Raw genomic sequence first — 24121 nt, 5'->3', positions numbered from 1 at the left:
AATGTTTTGGATTGATGACATAGCGCCAGTATGGCGGACCGGGCTTTCTCAGAGATGATCAATATGTCCTCTGCATAAACAGCGATTTTGATTGTGGGACTGCCAAATGTGATACCTGGAATGTCTTGGTCCTCCCTCAAGTGCTGAAGGAAAGGTTCCAGCTCTAGGAGGAATAGTGGAGGTGAAAGGGGACAACCTTGCTTGGTACCTTGTTTTAGATCGAGTGAGGAAAATAATGCCTCCAGCTCTGACCCTAGTGCTTGAATGAATGAATGAATGAATTGAATGAATGAATGAATGAATTTGGGATTTGTATAGCGCATGGCTGCCCGGGAGCATCCCAGCGCTGTGATTGCAGACCAACAACTGAGGATAGAGGCTGAGGGGGAAGGGAAAAGGTTATTGTGGAAAAAGGTGAGTTTTGAGAAGCTTTCGGAATTTCATATGACTAGGTTCAGACCGGAGTTGGATTGGGAGAGAATTTCAGAGGGTTGCGGCGACCACCGAGAAACGGCGTCCACCAGTACGAGCTCTTTTAGTTCGGTGGACCTTGGCCAGGTTGCCTTGCGCTGACCGTAAGGGTCTGTTCGGGGTGTATGGGTAGAGCATAGATTTCAGCATTGGGGGTCCTTGGTTTTGCATAGCTCTATGGGTGGTACATAGGAACTTGAATTTGACCCTTTCGCGGATCGGCAACCAGTGCAGTGTCTTAAGGGCAGGTTTGGCTGACATTCTACGGGGGGTGCCAGTGAGTATCCTTGCAGCGGCATTTTGTGTTCGCTTGGTTTGTGATAAAGTGCCATGATCATCCCTATGATCCCTATGATGCTATCACCATGGTTGAACCTCTCTAGAGTCAGGCACTGGTACTTCCAGTCAACTTTATCAAACTCATTTCCTGTGTCTAAATTGATCAATACTGTAGGGGATTTTACTAATTTGGCTTTCTCCATGGCATGGCATAGAAGTCTAGTATTATCACTATAAAGTCTGTTTCAAAAAACCTACCATAGAAGGTTGAATGAGTTTGGAGCTGTATTGTAAGCGTGTGGACAGTATTGTGGCATAGATCTTACAGTCCAAGGTAATCAACTAAATTGGTCTATAATTCTTGGGAAAGAGGGGGTCTTTGCCTTCTTTAGGTATTACTGTTATGATGGCTACTGCTGGAGTGCCAGTAATTTGGCCGGGTATTGCAATAGGTAGTGGTCATTTTCATTTTTTATTGGGGCTCTAGGGAAATTAGAATTATATACCAAAATTCTCTAGTGGGGTAATTTTAAAGATGCATTGAATACAGTCTGCGTGTATAGTTTTAGAAGAGGTGGAACTAAGGAGGTGGTGAATGTCTTGAAGAATTTTAGCAATGTACCCGTCCAGGCCTGGAGCTTTACCCGTCTTAAGCTTCTTGATAGCAGCTACAATTTCTTCTTTGGTAATCGATCCATTAATGGAGAGTTTTTCCTCCCCTGATAATGAGGGGAAATTGATTCCATCTAGGTAGTTTTTGCCCTTTGCGTGATCTGAAGCAGTGTCATTGTTGTGTAGTTTTTGGTATAAATCTTTTAATATGTTAGCTATTTTGTCGGGGTTAGTGATACCTTCCTTATCCTTGATTGCATTAATGGTATATTTTTTAAGTTTAAATTTTAGGTAAGAGGCTAAAGATTTGCCAGCTTTGTTTGAATCAAATAATCTAATGTTCTTTTGTTTGTTAATCCAGATGCCCATTCTAGTACTAATAATCTTGTTGTATTCGTATTTTTTATTTACTATTTTGTTTAGTATACTGTTATCTTTACTAAAGATGTGATTCCTTTCTAAGTCTAGGATTTCTTTTTTCTAGTTCTCAGAGTTTGGTGTTGGCATCTCTGTTAATCGTATACCTTATTTTGACTATCACCCCCATACTGTTGCTTGTAGAGCTTCCCATTGAATGAGATCAGATGATTCATTTTCTTTATTCTTGTTAATGAAGTTTTTGATTGACTCTTCAATAAGGTGTATGTTTGATTGATTGGCCAGGATTTCATTGTTGAACCTCCACAGGTGGTGGTTGGTGTGGGGTCATTGATTGAGAGGGTGAAGAAAGAATGGCCTGAGATCACTCTTGGTTCGTTTGTGGTTTGATAAACTTTACTTAACCCCTTCGCTGCTCATGACGAGCTCAGCTCGTCATACAGTACACTGGTCGTGTGCTTATGACGAGCTGAGCTCGTCATGAACAATGAGAAAGGAGGATCTGCAGCACACGAGGGGAATTGCCTTAGCAGCCATGTGGTTAAGGAGTTGCCAGAGATGAGCATGTAATCAATAACTGAGTAGGAGTTATGGGGAAAGGAATAGAATGTACAGTCCTTTCCTGTAGGATTTTGAGTTCCCCATGCATCTATCAAGTTAAATCTTTTTAAGTGCTTTGTGGGATTTATTAGGTGAAACTGGAATTGTGAATTTCTCTCTAAAAGGGTCTCTAGTGGTAAGTTGAAATCGCCAGCTAGTATGATTGTAGTAGAGTCTGATAACTTCCCCAGTTGTGTGGAGAGTTTGTCCTAGAATGAGGGTTCATCTTTAGTGGGGACATATATTTTCACAGCATAGAATTCATTGTTATTTTTGGATAGTTTCACGATAATCCCTCCCCCTTGTGTGTCTGAGAGGCTTGATAATAAGTAAATCCTAGCCTTTTTAGCAATTAGTGTTAAGACCCCATTTTTCTTGCACATTGCTTTGGAGTATGCTATATCTGGAAACTGGAAGTTCCTGGTGTTAGAAGATTGTACAGAGTCAAGTTTGGTTTCTTGCAAGAAGATGATGTCACCTATTTGTTTGTATATATAGTTGAAAATGTTCATTTTCTTAATGGGGTGGTTGATTCCTTTCACATTCAGGGACATTCTTTTATAGCTTGAGCTAGGTGTTCATCAGGCTAGATCAGGGTGTAGATGTGTTCTTAGCTCAACCAAAAACAGTATGTGTTTCTCTTTAAGATAAGGAACTTTTTTCTGTTTTTAAAATTCACACTGGCATTTTTCTCTCTGCTGTCGTACCTCAAATTGTGGTGTTCCCCTCTTATCACTCCTTGTTCACATCTCATTTTATTCTGGTCTGGAAAAGTGTGAATAAAACCCAGACAATTCCCAAATATGTAAAATCGTGCTACAGGCATTCTACTTAGCGTACATTGTGTTTTGGCTCCCAACTGCTTCTATGAGCACTTCTCCTCTTGGCACACTTGTCTAACTGGTAGATTGTAATGCTTCTCTTTTGGTGGCGGGATACTGTTGAAAGGCAAAAATAACCGATGAATTCACCAGTACGACTAGACATTATATTACAAATATCAATTACTATTAAAAATAAAGCCTAAACACTACATGCTTTTACTGTGCCTTTTAGAACATACTTGAGAAAAAGGGTATTAAGAAATGAACTGTTTTTTTCAATGAAATAAAGACAATTGATTAATCTGGACACAGACTGACCAGTGGCTTTATGTGTCCTAAAAAGGTTTTTGAATATCTATCAGTACTGGCATTTCTGTTTTTTTTTATGTTTACAGGCTCAGCCTTACTGATTAGAGCCATACCCATTGTTGTTCTTGAACTTTTAGAACATACTGAGATTCACCTTATAAGAAAGACACTAAACTTTGCTTTTCATGTGTTTGTCGCTCTAACACATATTATTGATCTGTGATTGATCGTGCATCATATAGCCGTTATATTCACACACTTTATATCTTGAAAACAGTACTGTGGGACCTCTTTTTAATTCTGGAGAATAATACCTTCTGTTGTCACTTAATTTTAACGATTGTACAATTAGACATGAAGTATTCGCACAGCTGATATGTCTCCACTGCGATTGGAACTATATACAGGCACGGTGATATGTTTAGAAGGATTGTTAAGTACATCAGTTTTTCTGTACAGTGTGACATTGGCTAAGCATTCTATGTTTTTACTTAGCCTTGAAAAAGTCGCGGGGACTACTATCCCAGTGTGAAGACGAAACACGTGTTGGCTGGCTGAGAACCTTTTTGAATAAAAAGAAACAATAGAGGAAAAGAATAGAAGGAAGAATTTGACTACTGTGTCTCTGAATTGCCTGTACTATCGCATATGACTGTGTGTTTTTTTAAAAACTTTAAGACTTGTGCTTGGGATTGTATAATGTAGGGTTACGTGAACACTTTTTTACTATTGGATTTTGGGTAATTCTGATCTTTTTTTTTTCCAAATAGATAACGGTGTTCCATATGGGATCGGACAAACATCAGGATATTGATGTTGCAATATTGAGAGCTCTACTAAAAGGTAATTTTGTTTTTCCTACAAGCATATTTATTTGTCACCTTTGTCGGGTCTTAAAGGAGCAGTGAAAGAATACCAATACCAGTAGTTATGGCATCTCCAAACTAAAATCCTGTTTATAATTGAAGAAACATTCTGGGACAAGCGATCATACTGGATAACTGTTACAAGCTATGTGACGTAAACATTGTTTATAAACATGAAAGTAACAATCACTTTTTTTTACGCTCCACACAATGTAGTATTTTAGGAGCAAAGCTTGATTTGAAGAGTTCTGCATATTTTATGACGTGAAAAAGTGTTTTAATTGGACGCTGAACCACTCCTTAATGCAGGACTAAAAGCAATCCTAAGCTCCCTAGGTATAACCATCACTGTCCCTAGTACCTTTCTTATCTCTCACAAATGCCAGAATAAAACATCTCTTCCAACTGATAGATCTTCAATGTTGGTGTGGTTTATCGGTGTGCATGTCCCCAAACAAGCCATTTCTGGAAATTTTTTATAAAAGCATGCTACAACATAATGATTTGAAAGCAGTGGGTATGGGCTCTCCGAAGATTGTTACTGCGGGCCAAAAAAGTTATGTTTAAATTCACTGTATACCATTGATGTTTTTTGTTATCAATCCAATACAAAATATCAAAACCTTAAGTTTTCATTAAATTAATATGCATTGATTGCTTCTGTTTTTTTGTGTAGTGGTGAAGTACTTTTAGCAACGAGAACACGTTTAGGATAAAATGCAAACAATAAAGCTTATTTGGTTATGTATTTTAGTAGGCTGGCTTGACAAAAATGAAAATTTAAAAGTACTGATGAAATCTTTTTGCTAAACCGTATTTCAGAAAAGGATACCGTTAGGCAAGTACCCCCATCCCTCCAAGTAAAAAATTTGGACAAATTTGAGACTGCCATCCTACTCGGTTCGCTTAGAAGACCACCCAAGGCATCTTCAGTTACCTTTCATTAAGGTTTTCTAACTGTGGGATGGCCATTTGGCCTTATAATGCCTGGAGGTGCCTGAGCTGTAGAGTTCATGACTAATCCCTGGGGGATACCCTCGTCCCAGCATTACTAGAGAATAGCAGGCACAGTTTGGAAGGGTCGTGTCACACTTGGCATTGGCCTGTATGTTACTAAGGCTGTGTTGACTACAAATAGTTTGGCTTTATACCGAGTGGCTCCTTCTGTCAGTACTAGCACAATGACTATTGACTGAGCTGAACAGCAAATCTTCAATGCGAATAAGACGGTCCATTATTGGTTACAATTTCTCCACCAAGATGGAATAAGATTTCTCCACCATATAATCGATTTCTGTAGGAACCTGTGGTGTATAGTCTTGGGTTTGAGTTTGCTGGGACTAGGTTAGAGTCTGAGTTGTGGGCTGGACCCACTTCCAAAGCTGGCTTCTGAGTCCTTGTGGGGCTAGTGGCTGGTTGGATTGACAGGTAAGTTTGTTACGAATAGAGGACTGATTCCTCCCTGTGATTTTCTTTCTTTGCAGCCGGGCCACCATGGGACTGAGTGGTAGATTGAGCAACAATAGTATTTGGGCGGCTGGGACTCTGAACTTTTTACGGCAATCAGGTTTGTTTCGACGTTGCCACTGATCGGGGAACATAGTTGTATTCCACCAGCTCCTGTATCACTGGGTTCTAAGGGCTTTAAAGTGCTAACAGCTAAGGTGGGTCAGTCACTGATGTTATTTAAGAGGGGGGGGCATTGCCCAAAGAAAGTCTGCGCTCAGCAAGAGCGATTACAGTGGGGAAAATCCCAACAGCTCAACAAGTCGTTTGTTAAATCTTAAAGATTACCGTCCGAGGTCTGGGGATGTCGTTTAACTCTTACTGCTAGTGCTCACTTACTGTGCATGTGTCTTTTGACACCCACGTCCTGTTCCAGTGTACGAGTATGTCAGAGGTTATTGGGTATTAGGGGCCGTTTTTGTGGTCGTTACATTAGACCAGCCAAATGCCCTTGTTTTTCACTTAGAATACTCTTATATACATTTTTTGGCATCTACTTTTTTCATATTGTGTGTATTTGCAGTACCCTTATTGAGCATATTCTAACAATAAAGCAGGTGACACAATGAGGACAAAATAAGTTTGGTTGCGTTATATACCTTTTATGCTAAGCATTTTAACTACTTCTCTCACACCTTGCCTTGACAATGTGTTCTGTGGTACTGTTAGCATTAGATGAGCTACAATTTTATTCTCACAACGAGTTTTCTTCACATATACTTATAGGATCACATTACTTGAATCTGTAACTAGGTATATACATTTTCTTTATGATTAATATCTTTGTCGGTGTGGGTACCGCACTGGCTAATATGGATTCTCCCAAATTATAGGATCTCATCTATGTTATTCCAACAAACTGGACTTTCGAATGTCAGATGATATTCATAAAATGGACTCTCTGTGTATCATTTGTAAGTGCCTTCTGCCATTAGTGTGACAGTGGACTCAGACAGCTATATGTAACTATTTTCTAACGTACAGTAAGGGTAAACTCTTTTTGAATAGTAACGTCCTTTGTATTTCTTGTCACTTTAGGATTTCTTCTACTAGCGATCTTCTGAAGCAATTTACTTTTTGGTTTATACTCTTTATACATACTGGATTCAATCACCAGACAAGGAGACACATTTTGACTGTGTTTTATGTAAGTTCCTGTTTAAAAGGCTAATAGTTCTTAGACTATTGTGGTGAAATTCTAGAATTCACTGATTGTAAATCCTCTATAATCAATAGATTTCTTCGCCGCATGAAATGCATGTGAAACCGAGCTTCGGTGCCCAGGCCGCAATAAGAGGTTGGGGACCAGAAGCAGTTACCACCAGTGAGCTCCTTTCAGATGTGAACATGACCTAAGATACGAAAACTAAAGTTCTTTTTATGTGCAAACCCTAATGGCCACTAACCGTCAGATTTTACCGTTTTACACTTACAGTCTGCGTCTACAAAGCTTTGACTAAGGACCAAGGATTTTATGTACTTCGATATTTCAGAGCCAGGGACAAGTTCTTTTGATGGGCTCGTTGTCAACACAATCCAAGGTCATTACTTCTCATTTTATCTTAGAACCTTACACACCGGGTTTAGGTCTCTTTGCTTCTTCTCTCATGTGTTCCTACTACGGAGAGATCTACGATACGATTATATCTATTGCGGCGTATATCATTGCACAGCTTGTTGGCTGTGTGTTGCTATGTCTCACTCACTGTTGGGTGTCTTCAGATTTGGTGTTTCTTTCTTTTGCTCTGGGTGGTGTTCTTCTTTTTCATCTTCCATTAGATGTGAAATTGTTACTTCATTCACACTATTTCTCTGCTCTAATGTAAGGAGATATACTGTTGTTTTAAAGGAAGGGGGGGACAATACCTCTTTTTTGATACAAGTATCTACAATTGTAGTTATGCTTATGTCCACAGCCTTGAGGAGGTCACGGTGGTGACGAAACGCACGTTAGCTGTTTTCATTCCATATGACAAAGAACTGGGACTTTAAGTACATCACAGAATCGGGCTGCAGTACCAATCTCAATAATGATGCTTGTTCTTCGTCCATAAATCATCCGGTAGCACCAGAGTCCAACATGGCAGATACTTGACACCACTCCCATTTTACAAACAGGGAGAGATCTATGAAAAAATGTTGTCCGGTGCACAGGGTGTCATCACTCAACGAAGGGATGTATGTGGGGCTTGAAGAATACCCTTCGTCTTTCCTTAAGCTCGGTGGTTTCCCCGCCGCTGCCTCAGATGTAGCAGCCAATTGTTTGCAAGGTTCTGAGCGTGGGTACTTCATTCTCAGGGTACACTCCTTGATGAAATGGCCTTTCTTCCCACAGTATATACAAAGTCCTTTCTTACGCCGATATTCCCTTTCCTCATGGGTAAGGGTGGAATAAACCGCTCCTATCTCTATAGCCTCTACTTTGTTAGCGGCTGAGCTGTCAGAGGTCTTTGACTGGTCCAATCGCCAGGAGGCACGGTCCATCTACTTGTTTTCTCCCCGCCTTTCGCTGATGCGATGATCTAAACGTACGACCAGGTTTATCAGATCTTCACAATTCGCCGTTTGTGGTTCAATCTGGGCCAACACGTCTTTCATTTCTTCTCTGAGACCTCTATGAAAGATGGCTACCTGTTTAGTTTCAGGCCATTTTGTCTCAGTAACCAGCCGGCGAAAGTCATTCACATAGGCTATGAGGTCCCTGTTCCCCTTTCGCAGCTCCAATACATTGTTGTCCGCTGAAAGCGTGTCTGTAACACAAATAAATGTTCTTTCAAAATCCTTTATGAATAAGTCCCAATCATACAGCAAGGGGTCGTCTCGCTTTACAAATGGGACAGCCCATTGGGCAAAGTCTCCTGCGAGATAAGAAATCAAGACGGCGACCATAGCATGGTTGGTGGTGAATGCCTTGGGCTTACAGGAGAAATATAATAGGATTTGAGTTAGGAAGACCTGTACTTTGCTGCTCTCACCGTGAAAGCGCTCGAGGGTGGCCAAGGGAACTGGCGCGGGTATCTCCACCACCAGAGGGGGAGAGTGAGATGTTAGTGGCATGCCTGCATTTAAGGGGTTTCTGTGCATCCTATCTACTGTGGCTTGTAAAGTAGCGGTTTCTGCCCGGGGAGCTGCCAATTCTTTTTGTACTGCCTGCAATGCAGCAACTAAATCTTCTAAGGTAGCCATGTCGAAACGTACAACAGGGAGGATTATAATCCTTGGTCCGCTTACTCTGTTGTAACCGGGAATCCTCAGGATCGTACGTTGCTTGTATGGTCCACCTCTCAACACCACCATGGTCTGAATGTATATACACGGACTCCGTGGAGTGATCAAGCGGGGCAAGGGAAGGAAGGGGACAGCAGGGAGGGAGATCTAGAAAGACAGTAAAACAGGTATAAACAAATAGAGAAACCATTCAACTCTTTCCTATCCAACCCTGACCCCTTTTGTGAAGGATACACAGTGATTCTAAGAGGAGTACCTGTAAAGAAAGAAAACCTTCTCTTCGTATTCTTTGAGTTTTAATGGTCTGTCGGAGTATGTGGCTAAAACTGATGAGAAAATACGCTGATCAGTATTTCCTCAAGACTAAGTAACATCAGGTATAATTTGTACATAGGATTACTCTACATACCCTATGGCCAATCCTGTAGGCTGAGACAGGGGTGCGGAAGAGCCTTCCTCGTGCTCACTCTCAACACCCCTGCTACTGGACGCATAAAGAAACCAACATGACTCCCATCCATAGTGAACATAAACCAGCAACAACCGGAAAACAAATCCGACCGTCAGGCCAATGCGTCTTGGGTAATGCTGTGTTCAAATAGGCACCTTATTACGAACAAGGAACTTTCAAAGGAGTGTCTCATCCTTAACCCTCAAGGAAAGTTCCCCTGCTTCCTAGGCACATATTGATTAGATGCCCCAACAAACAATATGAAAGAAAAACCGCCAATTGCTCTTGACGATGAACAGTGTAATGGTTCTTCCACACAATGAGAAAATGCAAGAACCGATGGTGGTTCACTAACAAGGAAGGCATGTTTGGGCTAGTCTGCCCCTTGCAAGCCAGAAGGAACGTTTTCCCCTGCAAGAGCCGATGGCTGCTCGCCAACAGGGAAACTATGGCAGATTGGCTTGCCTCCTCGCACTTTAGGTAGTGATAATGTAGCAATCAAACAAGGGAGACCCTGAACAACCAGTGTGGGTCTCCCCCTCAGAGTGTGCCGGAAATAGGGCTCTATGTGAGAAGTTTGCTCTGCAAGGAACCAGCATTGGTTCCACCAACGGAGCAAACACAAGAACAGCGCGGATCCCCACAACTGCCACCACAAAAAAATAAGCGTGTCACTGCAACTCCAGAACGAAGGAACAAAGTGTTAGTGCCATAAGCACCCTTACCAGCCTCCTTCTCCGCAGTGTGGCTCCTCCAGGAACGAAGTAAGCTGTAGCGTACAGCTTCCCTGGAAATGTTTGTGGCAGAAATCCCGCACACACGTCATGACGTCGCAAACGTCTTAATGCCGAGGCTCATAGGAAATGTAGTTTTTTCTCAGGCGGCTATGTTCTGTTAGCACGCCGCGTCAGTGTTCTACTGGTGCCCTTCTGGTGGGCTGCAACAATAGGTATTCCAGGAATTCTGTTTCTGTACCTATCCAAAGCAGGAATAGGTTGTCAATGAAAGGCAACCAGAGAATGACTCTGGCTGTGTATTGGTTGTTTCCTTCACTCCAAGCCACACTCCTCACCAACCACCCCATCATGAGGTTGGCGTAGCTTGGAGAGAAGGAAACTCCCATCGCAGTACCACAGCTTTGGGAATATATATTTTTGTTAAAGATATAGATATTATTTTCTAAACATAGTTCTATCATTTCACTCAGCATCATGGTGTGTTGTAGTTCTCCTATTGGTCTCTGCTTCAGAAAGCACATAACAGCCTTCCTCCCTATTTCATGACTGATCAACGTGTACAAGGAGACAACGTTGATCGTCACAAGTAGATAGTCTGGTTGCCAATTAGTTCCCATTAGTATTCTCAAGAAGTCTCCTGTGTCCTTTATGTAGGAGTTTAGCGTTGGCACGATTTGTGCTAGGAAGTAATCAACGTAAGAGGCTATATTCTCATACAATGTCCCACAACTTGATATTATTAGCCTTCCTGGTGGTTTGTTAAGGGTCTTATGCACTTTGGGCAGAAAATGAATGGTTGGAACCACCAGATTGTCATTCATCAAGAAGTTTTTTTTCTTCCATGCTCAGTAATCCCTTCTCATGCCATTGTTGTAACTTTGTGTTTAACTCAATTGTGAGGTCATTTATTGTATTATTTTTCAAGACCTTGTAGTGTAATGAGTTCTTGAGTTGTCGCATGGCCTTTTCAACATAGTTGCTTTTTTCCATAATAACTATGTTGCCACCCTTGTCTGCTGGCTTTATTTAAATTGTGGCATTGTTATTCAGGGATTGCAAGGCCTCACGTTCCGCTTTAGTTAGATACTCTCTCCTGTTGCCATGCTACTTGTTCTCCATCATGTCCAGGTCTGCCACAACCATATCATGAAATGTGTCTACCCTGTTTCCCGGGTGGAGAGCAGGACCAAATTTGAACTGATTCTTAAAATTAGTTTGAGGATGTCTATCTGTCTCAATGCCCATTTTATCTAAAATTTGGGCATTCGTTATCTCTGTATCATCCGTTTCATTAACCAGTTCATATGCAGTTCTCAGACTTGGCATCTCTGCTATTGTATAGACATTCTATTGTTCTACCTGAGTTGTTCTTCCAGTTAATAGTTCTTTATTGGTCATGGATAGGCTTTTGCTAAAAAACTTTGTTAGCTTCAGCTTCCGTACATATTTTTACATGTCTATTTTTGTTTTTTACTTGACCATGATGTCTCTCTGGACAAAACGTCAGCCCTTGGTTCAGAAGGCTTCGTTCTGCATCCGTTAGTGTATGTCTTGACAGGTTGATGATCAAGTCCGGTGCCTTTATTTGATGGACATTATCAGTTATTTCTTCATTACCGTGCGCTTGCGCAAGTGATACCCCCTTGTTTTTTCTGGCGATTCTTCTTGTCTTGCACTGTTGTCTCTGTGACTTAGCATTTCTTTTCCTCTCGGCCGTGTCAATCCAGTGCCTCGTCCCCTTCCCTTTGTTTTTGAATTTTGTTGGTCTTGATGAAGCAATTTCATTTCCTCTAAAAAAGAGAAATGACGTGTCACGGTAGATCTTCCTTCCTCTTTGCTGAGATGTGATTCAGATTCGCTCTGTGTGGTTTCAGTGGATTGTTGTACACCTTGCTTGCTTGTATGCAATTTTTGTTTTAGAACATCAAATCGCTTGGCGAATGTGAGTATAGTACCACATTCGGAGTCACACTCATCCCTCCTGAATTTGTTGTTTTTGTTGTTCCACTTCCGTTTCATGCTTGTCCAAATTACGATCCATATCTGTTTGCAATTTCTTTGTGTCACCCTCCTGTTGTAGTGTCTGAATTTCTGATTCTATCTCAGCGATCTTTAGATGTAATTCCTCAATATCCATTTTTGCATATTTGATGATGATTAACATCATTGTGCGTGAGCAGTCCATGTTGTTCCTGCCCCTCTCATTCAGCATCTCTTGCCAACAAAAAAGAAACATGACTACAGAGTCGCCAGAAGGGCTTTGGAAAATGTAATAGTTGTAAGACCAGCAAAATTGGAAAGAACTTAAAGTCAATTCAGGATCCAAGGGGTGGCATGTTTAATATCAACGAGGCAATCACATGCGAGTGCTTCTGTGTGAAGAGGTACACAGGGGGCACAAATTGCCCACTTAAAAAACATATCCTGGAGCATATTGGGGCAGCACAAAATCAAGATCTGACGTATGCCGTCTCGAAACCTATGAAAACGAATGAAGACAAAACATGGATGAACTTGAAATATTCCGGGCTGATTATTGTACCACCTCATGAAAGAGGAGGGAATAGGACACTGAAACTTAGATGCCTTGCATTGAGATTAATTATAAGGTCTAAAACTAAGATCCCGTTGGGACTTAATGGGGACGAGGAGATGTACATTCACTTGTGAGAGAAGGAATGAACCATCAGTACCCATAATATTATGGGAGAGGAGGCCTTTAAGACTTTAGCAATTATTGATATTGTCGTGGATATGTTTTAAGCTGATTATAGGAAGTAAAAGTAGTATTTTGTTTGATGGTGGGTGTGGAACATAGCTTTTTGTCCTATGATTTAAATGTGCACATAGTGATTGTTGTAAAAATGGGGCACTCCGTATCAAGAATGCAATAGATGACACTCAGTCCAGTATTAATGCATAGCGATGATGCGATGCAAATTCCAAAATTTTGTAACTGTGTGGGTCACCAGATCCACAAATGGAGTGAGGATGGGCAATGGTTGCACATAAATACCCTGAAAGTTGAACATACTCAATGTAAAATCATTTAATGGCACTGTGCCGCAATGAGTAATGGTTCACATTATTAGTAAAGCACTCATGCATATGAAAATAACATCACATGTGAAACCAACACTGAATGGGGCATGGCGAAACCACATTTATCCATCAAAAATGTTTAGTCAATGAAATGTAATACAAATTGTAAAGTTAGAACTACTGATCCCACAATGCCTCATTATGGGTGGAGTGGTAATTCAGTATAAAAATAGGAAACTAACAAAGGACTGTGTTTACTACAGTTATCAAGAGCTAGTGTGGTCGAAACGCATAGGAGGAGGAGAGTGGTGACGTGAATAAATCAGTTAACCACCCAAAGTGAGTGCCACTTTTAATTTTTCTTGGTGATGAATATATATATTTTAAATCTAGTGCATTTGTCCGTAGTTTCACTATTATTGGAACAAAAGTCAAAAGTTACGGCGCACCTTTGAAAAAGTTCTCAGTCAGAACGAAACATGTCAGGAATGCCGGTTGTCTTACCCATAAAGGATGCAAGCTTCGTTGTTGGTGTGCAGCTGAATTCTTTCTGAAAGGAAGATGTTTGGGCAATTTGTAATGGTGTGGTTCCACCGCAGCAACGCACCTCCAGCAAGCGAGCCAGTGTCTTCCCGCAGAGAACCCTTGTTGTGTATCGCGAAAGTGAAAAGGGCAGGCAGGTGACGCCAAAGACCGTCTTTGGCATAGACCTCGACAAGCCTCGAAAATGGACTTCTTGGGACACAACAAACTTTGCATTTTTGAAATTAAGGTAACAAACATTTTTAAATAATCACCTAATGGAGGGTTAAAAGCAAAGGGACTATAAAGAACCACAAGCACCACAAAGCACTGTGAGCCACTGGGGGCATTCCCCGGGGGCGAACTTTTAAATCAAGTGCATTTTCCGTGGTTTCACTATCATTGGAACAAAAGTCGAAAGCTACGGTGCACCTTTGAAAAAGTTCTCAGTCAGAACGAAACATGTCAGGAATGCCCATAAAGAAGCTTCGTTGTTGGTGTGCGGCTGAATTCTTTCTGAAAGGAAGATGTTTAGGCAATATATATATGTGTATATATATATGTGTATATATATATATATATATATATATATATATATATATATATATATATATATATATATATATATATATATATATATATATATATATATATATATATGTATGTATATATATATACCTGCTTCACTGGTGTTTTGCGCGAGCAATCAACTTTCCTGTCAAGGTATTGACTCCAGGCGAACCCACCTTGAGAGCGCTGCTACGCGAGGAACACCGCGGATGAGCGGACCGTGACTGCACGGTGGCGATGGTGCACTGTCATCATTCCATGATCCAGCATAACCAGTGCTCGACAGGTCGAAGCAATGCGGGGACTCGAGGGGTTGTGATGCCTCAATACTCACCTCACCATGCGTGCCCAAACTCCCTAACGCCTGCAGACAAAAAGACTTAACTTTTGTTTCCCCCATCACGCTACACCAGGCACACAGGATTCTGGGAGTTGGAGTTCCATACTGAACCCAACACAGCGGATGATCACATGAGCGGGGGCGGCGCCAGGAGTAAACTTTATTTGGATTGACAACACTCAATCTGTGCACAACGGACATGAGGAGCGGCTAGGGGCGTCTGAGGAAGGATTTTTATCCGAAATGCATTATGCCCGGCTGCAAGGAACTTCAATAAAGAACCCCACCTGTATTTCTCTGCCTGGGACTCCTTCCTTTCATGCAGTTGGAGGGTTTCGTTAATTTTTACGTGTCAGCCAGAGACACTCTAAGGATTCCCGCTTCATCAAGAGGTTGCCTGCTTCACTGGTGTTTTGCGCGAGCAATCAACTTTCCTGTCAAGGTATTGACTCCAGGCGAACCCACCTTGAGAGCGCTGCTACGCGAGGAACACCGCGGATGAGCGGACCGTGACTGCACGGTGGCGATGGTGCACTGTCATCATTCCATGATCCAGCATAACCAGTGCTCGACAGGTCGAAGCAATGCGGGGACTCGAGGGGTTGTGATGCCTCAATACTCACCTCACCATGCGTGCCCAAACTCCCTAACGCCTGCAGACAAAAAGACTTAACTTTTGTTTCCCCCATCACGCTACACCAGGCACACAGGATTCTGGGAGTTGGAGTTCCATACTGAACCCAACACAGCGGATGATCACATGAGCGGGGGCGGCGCCAGGAGTAAACTTTATTTGGATTGACAACACTCAATCTGTGCACAACGGACATGAGGAGCGGCTAGGGGCGTCTGAGGAAGGATTTTTATCCGAAATGCATTATGCCCGGCTGCAAGGAACTTCAATAAAAAGAACCCCACCTGTATTTCTCTGCCTGGGACTCCTTCCTTTCATGCAGTTGGAGGGTTTCGTTAATTTTTACGTGTCAGCCAGAGACACTCTAAGGATTCCCGCTTCATCAAGAGGTTGCCTGCTTCACTGGTGTTTTGCGCGAGCAATCAACTTTCCTGTCAAGGTATTGACTCCAGGCGAACCCACCTTGAGAGCGCTGCTACGCGAGGAACACCGCGGATGAGCGGACCGTGACTGCACGGTGGCGATGGTGCACTGTCATCATTCCATGATCCAGCATAACCAGTGCTCGACAGGTCGAAGCAATGCGGGGACTCGAGGGGTTGTGATGCCTCAATACTCACCTCACCATGCGTGCCCAAACTCCCTAACGCCTGCAGACAAAAAGACTTAACTTTTGTTTCCCCCATCACGCTACACCAGGCACACAGGATTCTGGGAGTTGGAGTTCCATACTGAACCCAACACAGCGGATGATCACATGAGCGGGGGCGGCGCCAGGAGTAAACTTTATTTGGATTGACAACACTCAATCTGTGCACAACGGACATGAGGAGCGGCTAGGGGCGTCTGAGGAAGGATTTTTAGCCGAAATGCATTATGCCCGGCTGCAAGGAACTTCAATAAAGAACCCCACCTGTATTTCTCTGCCTGGGACTCCTTCCTTTCATGCAGTTGGAGGGTTTCGTTAATTTTTACGTGTCAGCCAGAGACACGCTAAGGATTCCCGCTTCATCAAGAGGTTGCCTGCTTCACTGGTGTTTTGCGCGAGCAATCAACTTTCCTGTCAAGGTATTGACTCCAGGCGAACCCACCTTGAGAGCGCTGCTACGCGAGGAACACCGCGGATGAGCGGACCGTGACTGCACGGTGGCGATGGTGCACTGTCATCATTCCATGATCCAGCATAACCAGTGCTCGACAGGTCGAAGCAATGCGGGGACTCGAGGGGTTGTGATGCCTCAATACTCACCTCACCATGCGTGCCCAAACTCCCTAACGCCTGCAGACAAAAAGACTTAACTTTTGTTTCCCCCATCACGCTACACCAGGCACACAGGATTCTGGGAGTTGGAGTTCCATACTGAACCCAACACAGCGGATGATCACATGAGCGGGGGCGGCGCCAGGAGTAAACTTTATTTGGATTGACAACACTCAATCTGTGCACAACGGACATGAGGAGCGGCTAGGGGCGTCTGAGGAAGGATTTTTATCCGAAATGCATTATGCCCGGCTGCAAGGAACTTCAATAAAGAACCCCACCTGTATTTCTCTGCCTGGGACTCCTTCCTTTCATGCAGTTGGAGGGTTTCGTTAATTTTTACGTGTCAGCCAGAGACACGCTAAGGATTCCCGCTTCATCAAGAGGTTGCCTGCTTCACTGGTGTTTTGCGCGAGCAATCAACTTTCCTGTCAAGGTATTGACTCCAGGCGAACCCACCTTGAGAGCGCTGCTACGCGAGGAACACCGCGGATGAGCGGACCGTGACTGCACGGTGGCGATGGTGCACTGTCATCATTCCATGATCCAGCATAACCAGTGCTCGACAGGTCGAAGCAATGCGGGGACTCGAGGGGTTGTGATGCCTCAATACTCACCTCACCATGCGTGCCCAAACTCCCTAACGCCTGCAGACAAAAAGACTTAACTTTTGTTTCCCCCATCATGCTACACCAGGCACACAGGATTCTGGGAGTTGGAGTTCCATACTGAACCCAACACAGCGGATGATCACATGAGCGGGGGCGGCGCCAGGAGTAAACTTTATTTGGATTGACAACACTCAATCTGTGCACAACGGACATGAGGAGCGGCTAGGGGCGTCTGAGGAAGGATTTTTATCCGAAATGCATTATGCCCGGCTGCAAGGAACTTCAATAAAGAACCCCACCTGTATTTCTCTGCCTGGGACTCCTTCCTTTCATGCAGTTGGAGGGTTTCGTTAATTTTTACGTGTCAGCCAGAGACACGCTAAGGATTCCCGCTTCATCAAGAGGTTGCCTGCTTCACTGGTGTTTTGCGCGAGCAATCAACTTTCCTGTCAAGGTATTGACTCCAGGCGAACCCACCTTGAGAGCGCTGCTACGCGAGGAACACCGCGGATGAGCGGACCGTGACTGCACGGTGGCGATGGTGCACTGTCATCATTCCATGATCCAGCATAACTAGTGCTCGACAGGTCGAAGCAATGCGGGGACTCGAGGGGTTGTGATGCCTCAATACTCACCTCACCATGCGTGCCCAAACTCCCTAACGCCTGCAGACAAAAAGACTTAACTTTTGTTTCCCCCATCACGCTACACCAGGCACACAGGATTCTGGGAGTTGGAGTTCCATACTGAACCCAACACAGCGGATGATCACATGAGCGGGGGCGGCGCCAGGAGTAAACTTTATTTGGATTGACAACACTCAATCTGTGCACAACGGACATGAGGAGCGGCTAGGGGCGTCTGAGGAAGGATTTTTATCCGAAATGCATTATGCCCGGCTGCAAGGAACTTCAATAAAGAACCCCACCTGTATTTCTCTGCCTGGGACTCCTTCCTTTCATGCAGTTGGAGGGTTTCGTTAATTTTTACGTGTCAGCCAGAGACACGCTAAGGATTCCCGCTTCATCAAGAGGTTGCCTGCTTCACTGGTGTTTTGCGCGAGCAATCAACTTTCCTGTCAAGGTATTGACTCCAGGCGAACCCACCTTGAGAGCGCTGCTACGCGAGGAACACCGCGGATGAGCGGACCGTGACTGCACGGTGGCGATGGTGCACTGTCATCATTCCATGATCCAGCATAACCAGTGCTCGACAGGTCGAAGCAATGCGGGGACTCGAGGGGTTGTGATGCCTCAATACTCACCTCACCATGCGTGCCCAAACTCCCTAACGCCTGCAGACAAAAAGACTTAACTTTTGTTTCCCCCATCACGCTACACCAGGCACACAGGATTCTGGGAGTTGGAGTTCCATACTGAACCCAACACAGCGGATGATCACATGAGCGGGGGCGGCGCCAGGAGTAAACTTTATTTGGATTGACAACACTCAATCTGTGCACAACGGACATGAGGAGCGGCTAGGGGCGTCTGAGGAAGGATTTTTATCCGAAATGCATTATGCCCGGCTGCAAGGAACTTCAATAAAGAACCCCACCTGTATTTCTCTGCCTGGGACTCCTTCCTTTCATGCAGTTGGAGGGTTTCGTTAATTTTTACGTGTCAGCCAGAGATACGCTAAGGATTCCCGCTTCATCAAGAGGTTGCCTGCTTCACTGGTGTTTTGCGCGAGCAATCAACTTTCCTGTCAAGGTATTGACTCCAGGCGAACCCACCTTGAGAGCGCTGCTACGCGAGGAACACCGCGGATGAGCGGACCGTGACTGCACGGTGGCGATGGTGCACTGTCATCATTCCATGATCCAGCATAACCAGTGCTCGACAGGTCGAAGCAATGCGGGGACTCGAGGGGTTGTGATGCCTCAATACTCACCTCACCATGCGTGCCCAAACTCCCTAACGCCTGCAGACAAAAAGACTTAACTTTTGTTTCCCCCATCACGCTACACCAGGCACACAGGATTCTGGGAGTTGGAGTTCCATACTGAACCCAACACAGCGGATGATCACATGAGCGGGGGCGGCGCCAGGAGTAAACTTTATTTGGATTGACAACACTCAATCTGTGCACAACGGACATGAGGAGCGGCTAGGGGCGTCTGAGGAAGGATTTTTATCCGAAATGCATTATGCCCGGCTGCAAGGAACTTCAATAAAGAACCCAACCTGTATTTCTCTGCCTGGGACTCCTTCCTTTCATGCAGTTGGAGGGTTTCGTTAATATATATATATATATATATATATATATATCCAAAGCTAGCAGTCGCTCTTAACCCCTGCCACTTCCAGCGGCGGGCCCCAACGGGATAGCGAGTCCCAACAAATACCAAAACTTATCCTGATGTCCAGTAAGAAAAGGTTTGTCCGGGCCACTTGGGCAGGAAAACGAGCTTTATAAAGGCTCCACTCTACGTGTTTCGAAAATGCAACCTCTTGTTCACGAGTGTGAGTGTTTGTGTTCAAGTGAATTAAGTACTGTCACATGTTCATAGACACATTAAACAGACTCCCAAGTCTGAACGATTCACGGAGCTACATTTCAACTGGTAACTTCAAACATGATGATACACTTAATTTTGTCAAAAATACCATTGTCCATTATAAATTATAAATCATGGCAGAATTCATCATGTTAGAAGTGAATAAAAAACTTAAGGTGATCATGTTGTTAAACACGTATTTAGCACATGCATTTCATTATTGGCATTTCAGTAAATGGCAATCAAGCCCAAGTGGGCATCTCCATGCTAATCGCTGGTTGCGCATTCAGATTTATGTGTAAACTGTCAATAAAATATTTCAATTCAATCCTGCGCCAGCGCATTGGATGCCAGCCCAGTCTGAAACGCCTATGTGCCATGTGTTCAGTCTTGATTACGCCCCAGTGGGCAAAATTATAAGGCATACTTGATCAGACTAGTTCAGCCTGAAGAGGAAGATCACCAAGTCCCATATTTCATTCATTCCCAACATCCATACGTGATTGTGAAGTCAGACGACTGTGAAATGCATTCTCCTATTAAATTTTTCTGAGATCTGTGAAGATAAACAAAAACTTGTGACTGGATGTGCAAAAGTGAATTAAAACAACCACATACATCTCACAAACCACTTAAAATTTCATCAAGCTGAAGGGATACTGTAGCATGAAAGGTATTTGTAACAAAACAGCTATCCCAGGTGCACTGCCAGTTCCTCATCAAGATTATGTCCTCCTGGCTGCATGGTATGATACTTAATGATGAGTCTGGACTCTAACCTGCGTAGTTCCTGCAGTCTGTCACCACCCCGCTCTCTGAGGGGGACTGACAACAGGACGCAGAAAGACAGAAGACTAGCATTGCTTTTATGATGTGACTCAAAATACCTAGTAATGGGATATTGCTTCTCTCCTTTTGTGATTGCCCTCATATGTTGTAATACTCTGTCTTTTGCCGGATGTTTGGTGCTCCTAATATAGTACAATTGGCAAGGGCATTTCAGGGCATATATTGCATGGTCAGTCAGACATGATGTGTGTGTCAGAATTTTAAAAGGGTCACAGTCTTTGGAGAGTTTAACCTCTTTAGTATTCCCACTGAATCTGCAGGCTTTGCTCTTCCCGCAGACGTAGACTCCCCTAACAGGGTTTGTTTTTGTTTTTCCGGGGATCAGAGTGGTGCAGACCATATCTTTAAGAGATTTGGCTCTCCTGTATGTTATTTGTGGGTGTTCACTGATTCCTTTCGCTAGATCCTTATCCAGTTTGAGGACATTCCAGTATTTGTCCATGGCTCTCCTAACTTCTTTGGCTTGTTCATGGTAATCAGTGATAAATCTAGAGGGGGTGTTTTCAGGGTTGCCTGTACTTTTGTTTTTATCTTTAAGGAGACTTTCCCTGTCAAGGATATTGGTTTTCTTTATGGATGAGTCAATACATTTTTTACCATATCCCCTCTGCCTGAATCGTTCTGTCATGGTGCCCACCTCTATTGCGTAATCTTTTTCATTGGAGCAGTTGCGCTTTGCACGTAAAAATTCACCCATTGGTATGGAATTAACTAAGTTGCTGGGATGACAGCTCTGGGCCTGGAGGAGACTGTTGCCTGCAGTCTCCTTCCTAAATAGAACAGAGGATAAGGAATTATCGACAACCTTGAGCTTGAGATCGAGAAAGTCAACCTCCTAGTTTCCCCCGCAAAGCTTGGGGCAAAGCAGGATCCCATCGCAGTCCCAAGGAGTTGGTGGTAGATCTCCCCATTAAATATGGTTCTTTCTTGAAGGAAAGATCCATTTCATACCTTCTACACACTGAAATGGTATTGGATATGGCTCTGTTGTGTCTCACTCAAAACTTTTTTATATTTAATGGGGAGATCTACCAGCAACTCCTTGGGACTGCGATGGGATCCTGCTTTGACCCCAGCTTTGCTGGGTTGTACCTAGGCTGGTGGGAGGAGCAGGTGGTCCGGCAGGCCCAGGAGTATCAGACCAGAGTCATTAAGTGGCTCAGGTATATAGACGATATCTTTGTCATCTGGAATGGGACCAGTGACAAAGCATTTGACTTTGTGAAGACCCTTAACAACAAGAAGCTTAATCTCTCATTTACTTGTCACATGGACAACAAGGAGGTCGACTTTCTCGATCTCAAGCTCAAGGTTGTCGATAATTCCTTATCCTCTGTTCTGTTTAGGAAGGAGACTGCAGGCAACAGTCTCCTCCACGCCCAGAGCTGTCATCCCAGCAACTTAGTTAATTCCATACCAATGGGCGAATTTTTACGTACAAAGCGCAACTGCTCCAATGAAAAAGTTTACGCAATAGAGGTGGGCATCATGACAGAACGATTCAGGCAGAGGGGATATGGTAAAAAATGTATTGACTCAGCCATAAAGAAAATCAATATCCTTGACAGGGAAAGTCTCCTTAAAGATAAAAACAAAAGTACAGACAACCCTGAAAACACCCCCTCTAGATTAATCACTGATTACCATGGACAAGCCAAAGAAGTTAGGAGAGCCATGGACAAATACTGGAATGTCCTCAAACTGGATAAGGACCTAGCGAAAGGAATCTGTGAACACCCACAAATAACATACAGGAGAGCCAAATCTCTTAAAGATATGGTCTGCACCACTTTGATCCCCGGAAAAACAAAAACTAGCCCTGTTAGGGGATTCTACGTCTGCGGGAAGTGCAAAGCCTGCAGATTCAGTGGGAATACTAAAGAGGTTAAACTCTCCAAAGACTGTGACCCTTTTAAAATTCTGACACACACATCATGTCTGACTGACCATGCAGTATATGCCCTGAAATGCCCTTGCCAATTGTACTATATTGGGAGCACCAAAAATCCGGCAAAAGACTGAGTATTGCAACATATGATGGCAATCACAAAAGGAGAGAAGCAATATCCCATTCCTAGGCATTTTGAGTCACATCATAAAAGCAATGCTTTTCTTCTGTCTTTATGCGTCCTGTTGTCAGTATCCCTCAGAGAGCGGGGTGGTGACAGGCTGCAGGAACTACGCAGGTTAGAGTCCAGACTCATCATTAAGTATCATACCATGCAGCCAGGAGGACATAATCTTGATGGGGAACTGGCAGTGCACCTGGGATAGCTGTTTTGTTACAAATACCTTTCATGCTACAGTATCACTTCAGCTCGATTAAATTTTAAGTGGTTTGTGAGATGTATGTGGTTGTTTTAATTCACTTTTGCACATCCAGTCACAAGTTTTTGTTTATCTTCACAGATCTCTGAGAAGCTGAATAGGAGAATGCATTTCACGGTCGTCTGACTTCACAATCACGTATGGCAGTTGGGAATGAATGAAATATGGGACTTAGTGATCTTCCACTTCAGGCTGAACTAGTCTGATCAAGTATGCCTTATAATTTTGCCCACTGGGGCGTAATCAAGACTGAACACATGGCACATAGGCGTTTCAGACTGGGCTGGCATCCAATGCGCAGACGCAAGATTGAATTGAAATATTTTAATGACAGTTTACACATAAATCTGAATGCGCAACCAGCGATTAGCATGGAGATGCCCACTTGGGCTTGATTGCCATTTACTAAAAATGCCAATAATGAAATGCATGTGCTAAATACGTGTTTAACAACATGATCACCGTGAGTTTTTTATTCACGTCTAACATGAATTCTGCCATGATTTATAATTTATAATTGACAATGGAATTTTTGACAAAATAAAGTTTATTATCATGTTTGAAGTTACCAGTTGAAATGTAGCTCCATGAATCGTTCAGAATTGGGAGTCTGTTTACTGTCTATGAACATGTGACAGTACTTAATTCACTTGAACACAAACACTCATGCTCGTGAACAAGAGGTTGTATCCACAAAATGCGTAGAGTGGATCCTTAATAAAGCTCGATTTTCTGCACAAGTGGCCCGGCCAATCCTTTTCTTACTGGACATCAGGATAAGTTTTGGTGTATATGTGTATATATATATATATATATATATATATATATATATATATATATATATATATATATATATATATATATATATATTCACTGAAAAAAACATGGGTTATAGACCATATATAGTTAGGAATTAGCATTTACAAAACCTTATTTTACTCACACAAAACCATTGAAATTCCATATATAGTTAGTTGCACTAACTATATATCGCGCACCCGCAATCCACTGCTGATGATGTCACATATTACATCATTCATGACATGGTCAGTGACATCACTGATGACATCACTGATGACAACTCAAATGACATCACTGATGACATTATCCAATGACTGTATGTTTCTGTAAAGTTAAAATATGTCTTACATATTGAAGAATGAGTGGATGTATAAGTGTCTGGATGAAGGATTTAGTAGGTGC

At 43.1% G+C, this 24121-nt stretch overlaps 1 protein-coding gene across 1 annotated transcript in view; it reads left to right on the top strand.

Annotated features, from left to right (window-relative positions):
• The window catches only part of LOC147733673 (transient receptor potential cation channel subfamily M member 7-like), a 1613265-nt gene that overhangs the window by 568366 nt on the left and 1020778 nt on the right, over positions 1–24121 (top strand). Inside the window, exon 10 of the mRNA XM_086958251.1 lies at positions 4244–4316. Within this exon, the coding sequence (XP_086814377.1) occupies positions 4244–4316 (73 nt within the window). The remainder of the gene's footprint in view (positions 1–4243; positions 4317–24121) is intronic.

The sequence above is a fragment of the Lissotriton vulgaris genome, chromosome 2_1 (genome assembly GCF_964263255.1).
Source record: "Lissotriton vulgaris chromosome 2_1, aLisVul1.2, whole genome shotgun sequence".
Classification (NCBI taxonomy): domain Eukaryota; kingdom Metazoa; phylum Chordata; class Amphibia; order Caudata; family Salamandridae; genus Lissotriton; species Lissotriton vulgaris.
Note: the sequence above shows the minus strand (reverse complement) of the source record. Positions and strands in the feature narration are given on the sequence as shown.